Below are 15,159 nucleotides of genomic sequence, written 5' to 3' on the forward strand. Positions count from 1 at the left end.
ACAAGGTCAATGCTGCTACTTGGTCTACGAAATTGCAAGTGACAGCCATGTTGCTTTTTTACTCATACAATGTTTACACATTTTAACCGTGCATTTCTTGAGTTTCGATGGGTAAAATAAATTAACCTTGTACGCGAAATGGTTCCTCATTTAAAAATGTTTAAGGTGAGAAACATTTTTAATGGCTTATTTTTTTTTTCATATCACCCGCAAACCCTATTTACGACATTACTCGATAAGCCTTGTTTGGGGTGAGCGTTAGTAACAACAACAACAACAACAACAACATTTATAAACTATTAAATATCCTGACCTACTTTTTTTTATCTATAAAAAAGGAAAAATAAATAAAATAAAATAAAATAAAATTTGAAAGCTGTTTTACTTCTTTTAATTAAATTTATTTAAAGTTTATTTTTTTACAGTAGTTTTGGCTATCGGGCGAAAATAAAACAAGATATTATTCATTCAACATAACCTAAAAATATTCGTGTGGAAATTGGAAACTTTCACAACACAACGGTTGTTACAGTTACAAAGTCAACCGAAACAGGTACCCGCGAACAATAACAATAATAATAAGAGTAAAAAAAAAAAAAAAAAAAATCCCCAAAGCAAACATAACGGCTGATCGCTATTAGTATTTTACATTAAAGTTAAATTTTCAGCATTAAAAATGGTAAATTTATACAAATACCGTGACAGCGAATTAGTAGAAAAAAATGTACCCTAACCCTAACCCTAACCCTAACCCAGTTTTCAGATTCGTGTTCAGCACACCGAAACGTAACAGAATACTACGTAAAAGATTTTACTAATTCGCTGTCACGGTGTTTGTATAATAATACCTTAAAAATAAATGTAAAACTTATTTTAAAATTGAAAAACTACGATTTGAATAAATAATTCTACAAATTCGCGTCTTTTGAAGAGAGAATTTTGGACGCTAAAACCGTACATAACCAGATGCCGGATGTTTTATAAACGGCGACATTGTTCGTGTTACACCGGATCCAGTGCAATCGCGAAAGATAAAGAGAAAGAAAGATGTCTAATCTTTTTAAGTTTCCGATTCGTGGTGGATTCGTCTCCAAATCGCGTTTAGAAGTTGTCAGTTTTGTTTTTGTTTTGTTTGTGATTCATTTCGTCGGCTGGTTCTATTGCTACCATCTTTTGCCGTATGTGTTTCCCGGACAACACTGGACGAACAGTGTTGGTCTATCGATCCATTATTTTCTTGGTTTGTTTTCCTATTTCAATATCATGACCAACATTTGGATGCTTCTGATCACGGACACGACGAGCGGTTCATACCTCCTGCCTGCCATCCAAAAACCGAAGTGGTTCTTCTGTGGAACTTGCATTATCAATTCACCTCCAAGAGCTTACCATTGCGAATTCTGCGACAGGTAATATTTAAAAAAAAAAAAAAAAAAAAAAAAAAAAAAAGAGGCAACAATCTAAATTTTCTATTAAAGAGGTGTGGCTTTTCGAATCCGTTATTTAAAAAAAAAAAAAAAAATAATAATAATAATTAAATGAGGAACTATTTCTAGTTAAAGTCTTATTAACGTATTTAATCTGAAGAAAATACGCTTTAAGTGTAGTAGAAAAATCTAAATTTTAACAAAATGGAGTATTACAGTTACAGAACATGGAGCCAATGCTTATTTGTATATTTTTTTTATTGCTTAAGATGAAAAAAGTTTTAAAACGTATCCCCCCCCATTACTACGTTGATTTTTTTTTTTTACTCAAAAATGTTTTTAATGTCATGTCGTGTAGGGTTTGTGGGAGAGAACTCCAGCAAAGTGCTCGATTAAATTAGAATAAGTGTGTGTATGCATCTCTCTCTCTCTCTCTCTCTCTCTCTCTCTCTCTCTCTCTCTCTCTATATATATATATATATATATATATATATATATATATATATAGAAAGTGAACGTGTTTATGTGTGTGCCTGTGTACATTTTCTTATGCAATAACTTAGTCAATCTTCCGTCTACAGACTCGAAATTTGATATGCAGGGTACTGAGGTTTGGGAAAATCTTTGTAATCCGTTTTCGGCCAGAAATTTGGCTGTTAAGGAGTCAAAGTTCAACGATTTGACTTTTGAGAACTCTACCAAACTCCTCCGCCAATTTTAGGTCTAAACACTTGAAATTTTAGATATAGGTTCCTTGGACATGGATCTAACTTAATAACTTGATTTGAGCCCAAAACAATAAATGTTAAGGGGTCATGATAGGGGTCAAAGTTAAAAAAAAAATTGACCGTTTTTTTTTTCTTTTTTGCTCAACATATATATTATTAGTTCCTATAACTTTATAATATGTTTTTCGTATTGAACTGACACATCTATATTTATTTTGTCTTGAATCATTATGTTCCACCCATAAGTGACAAGTGGGTTTATAAAGAAATGGAATCTTGAAATGTAAAGCTCAACACTTATGGGTGGAGCATAATAATGATTGACAAATGATTCAAGACAAAATAAGTGTAGATGAATGTATCAGGTCAATTAAAAAAAAAAAGCTTAAGATAAGCTTATAGAAACTTTTGTTTAATTAGCGGACAAATAAATTTATCTATATTTATTTTTTTTTATCTCTTTGAATCTCGAGTTCGAGTTTTTGAAGAAACTGTTTTTGCATTGACCATTAACCTGTTAGATTAATAATTGTTATATAATTTCTGAAAGTCTTTTGGATATATTCATAGAATCACTCTCGTTTCCAAACTGTTTTTGTGCTGCGACTGCTGTGCGTGCGTATTTTGGGCCATTAAAAACGAATACTCGCAGAGGGTTTTCCCCACTGACGTTACGTGACGTAGCAACTAAACTACTTATTTGCAATGATTTTCAATGTCAACATACATCGAACACACACACACACACACACGCGTGTCCGACTGGAGACAGGAGACACTTGTTATGTCCGACTTTGACCGTCAGTAACGGTCACAAAGCAGAATCAAAGATTTGTCACAAACGACTCAAATTAACCAATCAATTTACACAATCATTTAAAAATATAGAGTATCATCTGAAAAAAGTAAAAATAAAATAAAAATAAATAAATTAAAAAAGAATAAATAAATAAAATTCGGTGTTTATTTTTACGCCCCATCTGAATATTGGCCGTGGCCGACTACTACAATAGTTTTCTATTCTGTTGATTTTTTTTTGTTGATTTTTTTAATTTTTGATACTGATACAGAATACGGACTGCTGTTTATTTTGTTTTTAGATAGGACTAGCGGGGTGGTGAATGGGGGCGCCCGGCTTTGCCCGGGCGTAAAATATGCTTTAATGTAATATTTTTAATTTGTTCAGATTCCGTATATGTTATTATAGAGTCGTGATTTCAAGTTAAAAAAAATATAATGGGTGCCATCAGTTAGAATCGAAACCAAAACTGCAGCATTCAAAGCTGGTGACGTTACCATTGTAATGTACCACGCCTATGGACTGATTAAAAATTCAAAATAAACTAAAATAAATGTACAAAATGTATAACGATTTCTTTTTTTTCAATTTTGACACATTTTGACCCTTTAAAAACAACTAAAACAACAGCAAAGACCTATAAAATAACGGCCCATAAAAAATCCAATCATTTGAGGCTCCTAGCGCCACTCTGCAACTTTGTTCAGAGGAGATAGTTTGAAAAATATGAGAAGACAGACCGACAGACATATAGCCGTTTATATATTAAATTTTTAATCTTCAATTCAATCCTTTTTTGGGTACCTTTTGTTTTAGTATATACTTATTATTATTATTTTTTTTTTTTAATAGAAATTTCTCCAGACAAGGCATGAAGCCACATAATATAAGGAGTTATGAAATAATTAAAATAAAAAACTTCAAGGTCAAAAACCAGCGAATGATAACTGTGAGACAGATAGATTTCAAGACAGAGAACAGCAATTCTCTCCCCTTTGTTAAAAACATTGCTCATGGAATATAAGGATTAAGGGAAACGAGAGTTACAAGTGTAATATGGCCGTTACTTTTTAACTGTGTTACATTTCAAACCTCTTGGGCGCATATGTTGTCTGATACCGTCGCAAAGAAACAAACAAATAAAACAGGAAAAATAAACAATCCGACTTGGCATTTTTTAAAAGTGCAAATAAAATGCATTTATTTGTGTTTTTTCTAAAACAACACATTTCATTATCTTTCCATAGTCTTTTTGTACATATGTGTGCTTTTTAAAAGTCTCTGTCCTAGCCACCTCACATTGGTGCTAGGCAACGCTTTCTCACCCTCGTATTTACATGTCCATCTTCTTCGGCAGTCAGCTTGTTTCTCTTCTTGACCACGTGGTCCATTTTTCTCTCCTTTTTTTGTGACGCAAGCTCACGCACACTTTTTAATTTGCATACATACTTTAACATCCGCTGCTGATTTTGTCACATGTGTATCATACATGCTATGTTACACTCTGCTCTCCTTAAATTGTTAGATGAAAGTATAGAATAGTTAACCCTCCCTCTCAATATTAAGAATGGGTTTCTAAATAATAATGTTATTTAACATAAAAATCTTGTTTTTAAAAAAAATCGCCTTTTGTCTAACTCTTGATTGGAATATTTCTTTTCGGTTTATTATTCAAAAAATGTTTACTCTTCAAAAAAGAATTAAGATTAACGTGTAGTATCTGTTCTACTACTTCTTCTTTTCTCATCTAGGTCTGTGAGGAAATAAATCTGTTGTATAGCCGGGAGTTTCATATTAAAGAGATATGATGGGGACATTCCTAAACACATACTTAAATCATTCGTTGACATCTATGCTGATGACACGACCATCTACGGCAACACATCAAAGGCTGTAAATGACAAGGTTCTCTCTCCTCTGATCTCTAGTGCGTGGTTCAGTGGGGGAAGTCGTGGCTGGTTACCTTTAATGCATCTAAAACCAAACTCCTATCATTACATCATCAATGCTCTGATCCCCATCTGGCATCAATTGAAATGGATGGCTCTTTTCTGGGAGAAGCCCAGTGTTTTGACAAGCTTCTGGGTTTGTCCTTTACTCCTGATCTGAAATGGAACACGTACATCAAGACAAGGTTGTTGGAAAGATGGTGGGATCCTTCTTCCGCTCCAGAAGATATCTCACTACTGATGCAATTCTCTATCTATATAAAAGCCAAGTGCATCCAAGGATGGAATACTGCTGCCATATCTGGGCAGGAGCTGCTAAAAACAGCCTATCCTGCCTTGACAGAGTACAAAATAGACTTCATGGCTTAGTGGAAGATGCCCTTTTCTCTACCCTGCAACCTCTCTCCCACAGAAGAGATGTTGCGAGCCTATCCTTGTTTTATTGTTATTTCCATGCCAGTTGCTCGTCTGAACTCCAATCTCTGGTCCCCCCTCGCCAATCTTTCACGAAAAAAACCCCGTCTAGCTGAATCCACTGTGAAAAATTTCCCCCATTCTTTATCTGTGCCTAAATCAAAACGTGGATTCCATGAACAAAGCTTCTTTCTTAGAATTGCACGCCTGTGGAACTCTGTTCCGTCTGCCTGCTTCCCACCGGATTACAACTTGGATGTGTTCAAGTCCAACGTTAACAAATTCCTAATGAATCGCCCCCTTAAGTAAACACTTCATTAAATCTCCACACTAACATACTGTACTTGCAGTAACCCTTATCCCTGAGTGGCTTCCGGGCCTTGATAAGTGGTGACCACCGTGTAAAAAAAAAAAAAAAAAAAAAATTATATTGATGAGGAGGAGATACATTTATACTGTTCTGTGGAGTGTTTCTTCCTATATCACATATAGCAAGGAGAGGGTGATCAATTCTTTTAGCACAGGAGGAGAGGACAGTCATTACTTATGATGGAGAGGGGGACACATTACTTGGATGGGTTATACAATGTTCATTAATAACCATGAGGGACAAAGTTCATATAAACGATTACACACATTACCTTTACTTGTTGAATAACGACATGAAGACAACAGTTACAAAAACATGATAACTTCTTTATTATCATATCGACCAGTCGAATGATGATGATGTCAAGGAATTCAAAGTCATTTCTACATGTTTAAAATGTTCTCCCTTCGCTTGTAAAGGGACCCTCCTCTGAATATGTCAGCTCTTGCTGACCAACTCTGCGGACCGTTCGATCCAGACTCAACTGCCCGACTGCAACACTGCAACCTTCGATCTGACTAAAACTAGCTCCTATATTGAGAATTCCCTTCCTGCTATGACGTCATGTATAGCTCAAAACATGACCCAATCACGTGGGGAACTCGCGTGGCTTAAACATACATTTCGGCACATGTTCCACAACACATTTCTGCAGATAAAGAATTCTCAGTAATCTATTTTTCAACCTAACTTATTTTCAATATATTTCAACCTAACTTATTTTCAATATATTTCAACCTAACTTATTTTCAATATATTTCAACCTAACTTATTTTCAATATATTTCAACCTAACTTATTTTCAATATATTTCAACCTAACTTATTTTCAATATATTTCAACCTAACTTATTTTCAATATATTTCAACCTAACTTATTTTCAATATATTTCAACCTAACTTATTTTCAATATATTTCAACCTAACTTATTTTCAATATATTTCAACCTAACTTATTTTCAATATATTTCAACCTAACTTATTTTCAATATATTTCAACCTAACTTATTTTCAATATATTTCAACCTAACTTATTTTCAATATATTTCAACCTAACTTATTTTCAATATATTTCAACCTAACTTATTTTCAATATATTTCAACCTAACTTATTTTCAATATATTTCAACCTAACATGTCAGTTCTGTCCGGTAGACTGTGCTGACTTCGATCCAGCTCGACTGCCTCCTGTCACCAACTCCCGATGGATTAAACTAGCAACTATATTGAGAAATTCCCTTTCTGCTAGGACGTTATATGTATGGCTCTATACCTGATCGTCTAACGTGGCTTAAACGTGCGTGGCTCGGCACATGTTGCTAACACACTTCTGCAGACAAAGAATTCTCACAAACCTATTTTCAACCTTACCTATTTTCAATATTTTTCTAAATTGCATTGTTTATTATTTTCTAGCTGACCTCATTTTAATTCAGTTTTCATAAAAAGAATTGAACAATTAAATTCTTTTTACAAACAAACATATCTAAACTATTTTATATGAAATTGAAAAATGCAAAATCCCAACATTCCATTTTCTGAATCTATCCTGAACCTTGCTTACAAGGTTCGAATCTTGGTCTATCCTAATCTCATTTTCCACTGATGTAAAAGTTTTCTTACAAGAAAAGGGGACCCTTTTCTTGTAACAAATCTTTCTAGACTGTGGCAATTTTTTCAATAGCTGGTTAAATTTCTTTCATAAACTAACAATGAATCGTCATTAATACCAATACCTCTCAGAGAGTCGAGTTTGGTCTGTCCCATGAGTGACCACTCTTCGCTTTTATTAGGTTGCGTGCCTGTTATACAAATTACTTTCTAGGCTTTTTCATGCACGGCACAGATGATTCATTACCACTGATGACGGGAGCATTGGCTCTGTCTATTTTTTATTTACTTTTATTTTTTTTTTATTATTTATTTTATTAATTTTTTTTTTTACTCTTTTTATACAGTGTAATTCTGATAGAAGAGACCCGAATATAAGAAAAACGGATATAAAAGAGATTTTCTCTTGTCTCAAATTAGAGCCGGTCCTGGATATAAACTATATCCAGTGGTGAGGCCCCAGTTTGTGGGCTTTAGGGAGTGTGGAGCCACCCTTTAATTGCCATTGCTCCCAGGTCCACTCTGACCCGGAGTGGTAGTACTTGTTAGGGTCCTAATTATGGGTTAAATAGAAACCGACTTGAAAACAACAAATATATTCTATTAAAAAATTTTTCTTACGAATCTTTGGATTCGGCATTAAATAACTTGAAAAGGGTTGATATGCCGTAAAACCAAAACAACTAAACTAAACCAAATTAGAGCCTGTGTTAATGTATAGTGTAACCCGGATGTAATAGAGCTGTAGGGATCTGAGAAAAGGTCTCTTATATCCGAGTTACATTGTATCTCAATGTGTATTACAGGAAACTTCATTAAAAGTAACTATGAGGGTATTCTGTTTAGAGTAGTGTTTCTTTTACTTTAGTAGAACCCTTCCAATAATAGTGATGTCCTAAAGAACTCCTACATAAAAATATTTTACAATTATATATTTCTCCTCCATAATACATTGTAAACAATATTTTTCTTTCTGTAACCAGTTTAGGTTAAAAAAAACCCAAAAAAACATTTTCTTTCTCAAATTTATTTACAATTTTGAAGGGGGGGGGGAAATCCACATATTTTTCTAACAACTAAATAAATAACTTCCTTCTTTCAGCACAGCTAAACTATATGAGTTTGTAGTGTAATTCAAATCTTGGCGATAGCTAAATACTTGATGCTTCGCCAGGATTATCAAGAGTTTTTTTATTGTGATGCCATCACAAGATGGGGTGCCTACCACAGCTTAAGAGAGCCCCATCTATCCTTGAGAGAAGGATAGACTGTGCCAATCTCTCAACATGGTATTTTACCTCACGGTAAATAAATAACAACACTACTAAATAACTGGATCCCCTTTTTCCAATTTATTCACAATTCAAAAATAACCAAAATAATAACTTCCATGCATTTATAAGAAAATTAAGTTAAAAAAAAACCCTTGAAAACTGCATTTGCACATATGTGCAAAGACATAATAATCTCAGCCTCATTCATCAATATCTCTTGAAGGGAACCTCGGCAAGTTCTTAAAGAACTTCAAAGTTCTGTAGAACCCTGACTAAGAAATTCTAGTCTCGAGACTTCAATTTCTATTCAGCTTATTTTTATTCTCTCTCAAGGTGGTTATTAGCTATTAAATGTAAGAAATTATTTCTCGCATCCCAATTTCCTCCCGACAGAAGCAAAAGAATCCACAAATACAAAAGCCATACCTTTCGAACTTAAAATTTATTCAAGTAACAGCAATGAAAGTTTGTTGGTTCTGATATTGTCCTTTTGCAAAACGGTAGCTTGTTTGCTTCCATCCGCCTGGAGCCAGTAATATGCATTCCTATTGTTGGAATGTTAGTTCGTTGTTTCTATTAGGACCCATAAATATTCATGGTGAACTCGGCGGGAATGTTGGCGCCTATAATTAGGCATAATGTGAACCACTTAGGACTCAAGATGAATTGAGATAAGATCCAATATTTGGTAAATAAACATGAAGAACAGTTCTTGAATGTCATCCTTAATTTGGATAGATTCAACAGGATAAGTAGCCTCTGCTTGTAGAGATGTGGTCCTTTGTTCACCAACTATTAGGTGTTCATGAAGGAATTGTCTTAGCTCCCTCTAGTGCGAGCTGCTGGGTTGAGCCTCTCCCAATGCCGAGTTCTGTGTAGACTTAAAAGAAAGCATGATACAAAAGCGCGCCAAGTGAATCACCTGACACATTCAAATTTAAACCAATGACAGCCGACCACTAATGCGTGGGCGGTTAAACAAAAAGAAAGATGGCGACTGTATATGGAATTTCTCACATAAGATGGTCATTGAATGTTAAGTGATCCCTTTGTTTCATGGATCTACAATGTAGGCTTTGCAGTTTGAATGTTGCCATAAGATGTTTTGATTTGCTAAGGTTTATGCATTTAATAACCCTGTTGATAAGTCACTTGGAATTGATGGTTTGCCTTACAAGTTATATTCATGGCTTTTGCCATGTTTGTCTTTTTGTTGCATTATATTTATATTACTGGTTTAGGAATGAGTGTATTTCTTAGTATTTTACCCAAAGCATAATCGAGTTACTTTGCATGGAATAGACAATTAAATTTTTTTTTTTCTTTTTTAATCGTTTATTAACCTCTAAAAAAGCATAATGCCACTGAGGTTTAAGGTGCTAATGGGGGCAAGATTTATAGGGGAAGCAACCTAAAGGGAAAGTTGGGCAGCAAGATGTTTTTTTTGCATTATATTTAAATTTTTGCATGTTATGGTTGGGGAAATAGAGAGCAGGAAGGGAATTTCAAAACGGACAGGTTGAGACTTTGTTGATTGTCGTATTGATCAGAGTTTTTTGGAGGGAGGTACAGTTTGGATGGAATAGATAATTAAAAAAAGATTTTTTTTAATCTTTTATTGACCCCAACAAAGCATATTGCCACCTGCAATGGAGGCAACCTAAGTAGGAAGTTGATTAGCAAGATGTTTGTTTGCATTATATTTAAATTTCTGTATGTTATCTCTGCTATGTTGACGTGTGCAAACACGACGTGAAAGCATGTGATATTGACCCTACCAGCTGAGAGCCGAAAGTTAAAGTTTGCAACATCTGGAGACAAATAGTAACCAAGGGTTTGACCCCTGGGAAAAGTCCATTGCAGAACGAGTGGAGATCAAAAGACTATTCAGGAAGGCCAGTCAACAAAATCCAACAGACCACCAAAACAACGCACCGACCTTCACCTGCGACGTCTATCGTAAAAAGGTTGAGATTTTGTTGATAGTCTTCTACTTCCATTGACGAATTTGTATATGTTATGATAATGTATATGTTATGATATGTTATGATAGACCTATTTTAGGAATAATGGACTTATCCAGAGACTCGTTATATCTAACACATTATTGGATAATGAATTGTGCCATTCATTTGATATCAGTTTGCGGCTGCATTGGCTTATCAGTTAAGGTTCTGACTCTGCAATCACTCCATCAGAAACTGGGTCATATTGGTGGCCTTAAATCTGGCAGGCTGAGACATTTGTTTTGGGTGGTCCTAGGAGGTCCATCCTCCAAGTCCTTGCCTCCTGACTTCTGGGTGGAGTAAATTTATTGCTTAAGTGTCTGAGGCACCTCTACTGGGGAATGCCGATGGGGCCTCCCAGGCAATTTTTAATAAGCTAGAGTGCTCCTCGTTTAGTAGCATTGGCTTTTATTTCTCCTCCCTCCCTCCTTTCGACCTTCGACCTTGTGTCACATGTTCCTGCAATGGGAAGAAAGTAAATATCTGTAACGATTCATAGTAGTTATGTGACCTGCATAAGCCCCCCCCCTCCCCACCTTGTAACCTGTACCTCTGTCACGCATTTTTTCCTAATACACTTTTTAAATTATACCACTGTTTGTTTTGATAATTACTGGCTTGAACGGTTACAATTGTATGACTTTGTTAAATTAGTACTAATTTTTAAAATTGTTTTTTTCTTCTTCAGATGTGTTCTCAAAAGGGACCACCATTGCGTCTTTCTTGGAATCTGCATCGGACACAGCAACTTTCGGTATTTCCTAATGTTAGTCTTTCATGCCTGGGCAGCGTGTTTCTACTTATCACTGCTGAACATCCCTTACACATTAAAATTGTTGGGTGGATTCTCCTTTACCTATATGTTCAGCGTTATGATACCTTTGTTGTCCTGGATCTTTGGGGTGTTACAGGCAACCTACGTGGTCGCAAGTTTTGCTACTGGCATCTGCTCATTGATTTGTGTCGTTATGTTCTTATGCTTGCTATTCCACTGTCGAAATATCTACAACGGCCAAACAACTTACGAACGCCGCTGCACCAACCGTGAATACGATCTCGGTTGGAAGAGAAATGTTCTTGAAGTTCTCGGATATAATTTCTATCTTGTTTGGGTATTTCCTCTGATTCCCTCGCCACTGCCAGGAAATGGGATTGATTTTGTAACGAAAGCATCATTAGAAGCTACGAAAACAATGTAAGCTGAGGATGGGTAACTCTTTTTGACTAAGAAAACAGAAAAAGCTCTTGTTGACTTTGCAAATTTTCAAAGAGTTTTTGTACCGTGGAGAAAGAAAAATAGTGCAAAAATGTTGGTGGCTCTTACAATTCCATCAAAGAACCATCAAAGATGCTTCAATTTAACCAAAAATTTACTGCTATATTTTTTTGTTTTAATTTGTTTGGTGATAAACACAATATTTATTTTTGATTTGGTTTCTACTCTCTGCACGCTACTCTAGGCAGACGGTAAAAAGATTTCAAATTTTGTATTTAAAATTTTTTTATTTTTTGCCAGGAGGGAATAATTCTTAATATAATGAGAGTATCCGTTCCATCATAAATGAAAGAGAAATATTACATTTTCTAAACAAATCAATCAAGCGCTAAAAACGTTTGATTATTATAATTAAATATATTTGCATTCAGAGAATTATTTATCTCATACTATATTCATCAAAATAAAATTTATCAAAATGTTTTTTATATCAATCAACCACAAAAAAATTCTTCCTTTATATATAATATATGTATATGATAATAAAATACTAAAAAATCCGCCGATATGAATTAAAAATGGAAAAGAAGAAACAAAATGCGCAACGATTCATCTTTTCCATGGGTTTTATTCAAAAGATTGTAGATTTGAATATAATTGTTTTCCTTTTTCTTTTTTTTTTATAGCTGTTTTAAAATGAGAAGTATTTTCATTCGGCTTCCAGTTAGTATATGTACGATTCATATTTCTATCTTGGTTACACCAATTGAAAGCCAAAAAAAATATTTCACATTTGAGAACATCTAAAAAAAACAAAACAATTATATTCAAACGTACAATCTCGTGAATAAAACCCCACGGAACAGACAAATCATCGAACATTTTGTTTCTTTTCCATTTTAATGGTTGTATCGATTGGTTTCCTAGATGTAAATCTAATGAAACTCATGTGATTAAAGAGTGCTCAATGCAAGACAGAGCTGGTATATAGTCTGTTTATTATACAAACATTATTGGTTATATATATGCAGACATGTTTGAATTCCACTGAAACATGTATGCACATATGTAATAATGTTTGTATAATAAACAGACTATATATGTATATATATATAAACTTACATATAATATGAAAAAATAAAGACAGTGCTCAATTAAGTAAATAAGAGTATATGTTTATTTCAATGTTATGCAATTATTGAATGACTGGATTTGTCATACTATGGGTTTCATGGATCAGATGCAACTGAGAAGTTAGAGGATGCAGTCAAAATGTGTCTATTTTTCAAATTGATCACCAATCGAATTAACAGATTGATTAGACACAATTTACTGTGCTATGTAACTTCTTAGTTATGTTTGATCCATGCAACTTATGGTATAGCATTTTGATCATACAATGAATGTATAATATTAAAATAAACACAAATGTATATTTATTTTATTTTAAGTGTTTTTGCCTTAGTTTGAGCTTGCATTTCTGCTCCCATTCACGAATTGCTGAGTGGGAAGAGAAGTATTTGTTTTTCTTTTTTATTAATGAAATGACTGTTGACAAAAAGTACTTGTATATATAAATATTCGGATATATAGCAGGTATCATTATAATGGGAAGGTTGGTTATTCTCTGTGCCTTTTCTGCTTTCGCATAACTAGAACCCTGCAAAAAACTTGTTCATTGTTTTTTTTTGTATTTTTGTGTCGGGGAAAAATTTTGTTGGGGGGGAAAAAAGTAAAACACGTGCAGCTTTTTTTTTGTAACAATATATTATTTCTAATTCGGTTGATGCTTAATAGAATTTTGGACCAAGTATATTTTGAACACTCAAATTATGATGAAAGGAACAGATTTAGCATGACACTATGTTACATTATAGTCGAACCACCAAACTGAAGCAACACTCACCTTAAGCAGATTGAACCAGCTTCCTCTGAAGGAAGAAGTTTCATGGAAATATAAAATTCACAAGCAGTTCTTAGTCACTTGTATATCTCTGTCAGAGGAGATGACAATGTTAGGTTTTTATTTTATATTTTTTTAATGGAAATCGCTCGAGACAAGGCATAAAACCACTTAATGTAAAGAGGTAAAAATATATTTAAAAAAAAGTACTACTACAAGGTAAAAATCTAGCCTATAAGTGTTAGATAGATTCTGAGCCAGTAGACAGCAATTTTTCCACTTTGTCAGAAACATTGCTCATGAAATGCAAGGACTAAAGGACAAAATAAGAGAAGTGGGCATCATGAGGCTGTCGAGATATCAGCCTTCATCTACATATATTGGCTGGTATTCCCAAATGGTCACTCGTCTGGTTATAACAGGCTCAACATTGCTTAACTTAATGATCTACTGAGAATCGGCATGTCAATGTGACTGCCATATGTGTTACATCATATGTGTTACATTACAGCTGCAAATTGAAAATTAAATTAATGTTTAGTTAGATAGAAAGATATACTGATGAGTCATAAGAGTTCATAGAGGGGGAAGTGATCATTTTCTCTAACTTGTCTCCCCTTCCTGTTTCTCTCTCTGTTTCTTTCACTCTCTTCTTCTATCCCTTTGTGTGGAAAGGTAACTCTTTAAAAAAAAAAAAAAAACAATAAAGAAAACTTGGTGTTTTTTTTTTTTTTTCACCTACTCTATCCTTTTCTCTAGCAACGATAGATTTTCTTTTTTTATTGTTTATGAAGCAAACGCTTTTATTTATGAGATAAAATAGCAAATAATTATGAGTATGCATTATCTGATATAAAAATGCTAAATTGTGTCTTTTTTTTTTATTATTATTTAAAAAATTTTTTTTATTTGGTAAATTCCGTTATCAACATTCTCCAAATAAATAAAAAAAGAAAAAGTCCTGCTACCTTTTCTATTTCATTCTCTTATTTTATTTTTTGGTCAATTTATTTTCAATAAATTAAACAGATTTCAACATTACTTATAACCAACTTATATGTGTGTGTAATATATATATATATATATATATATTACTTAAATCATGTTTTAGGGGGAAAAAAAACTGTGCGTTCTGTCAAGTTTCATTGTATATGTCAAACACTGAAATGAAAATTAGGTCAGGAAAATATAGTTGCCATCCAAACAAGTCGAGAAAGAGGCTAGCTAAGGAATAACGATAACTATGTTATTAGCATGTCTTTTTTTAACTAGATAATTATGAAAAGATGTTCTCGTTCTTACTTGGCTTGTTATCATTTTTTCTCATTCTTTATAAAGATGGTGACCATATTTTTTCACAAAATTTAAAATTAGCACAGATTTAACCATATTCAACCATCAATTTGGTATACAAGCATTCCTTCTAAATCAATGCTATAACTTTTGCACGTTTTCCATGGGGGG

The 15,159-nt window shown here is 33.7% G+C and overlaps 1 protein-coding gene across 2 annotated transcripts in view; it reads left to right on the top strand.

Annotated features, from left to right (window-relative positions):
* LOC145241376 (putative palmitoyltransferase ZDHHC24) overlaps positions 1-15,159 on the top strand; it is a 42,057-nt gene continuing 26,898 nt past the window's right edge. Inside the window, exons 1-2 of one of the 2 annotated variants that reach the window (XM_080104258.1) lie at positions 1-1,409; positions 11,265-11,342. In XM_080104258.1, the coding sequence (XP_079960384.1) occupies positions 1,048-1,409; positions 11,265-11,342 (440 nt within the window). In that variant the 5' untranslated portion in view covers positions 1-1,047. Of the gene's footprint in view, positions 1,410-11,264 lie in introns of both variants that reach the window. The other variant, XM_080104257.1, reaches the window with a different exon arrangement.

Source organism: Euprymna scolopes, chromosome 20 (genome assembly GCF_053919585.1).
Source record: "Euprymna scolopes isolate OS-2025 chromosome 20, ASM5391958v1, whole genome shotgun sequence".
Lineage (NCBI taxonomy): Eukaryota > Metazoa > Mollusca > Cephalopoda > Sepiida > Sepiolidae > Euprymna > Euprymna scolopes.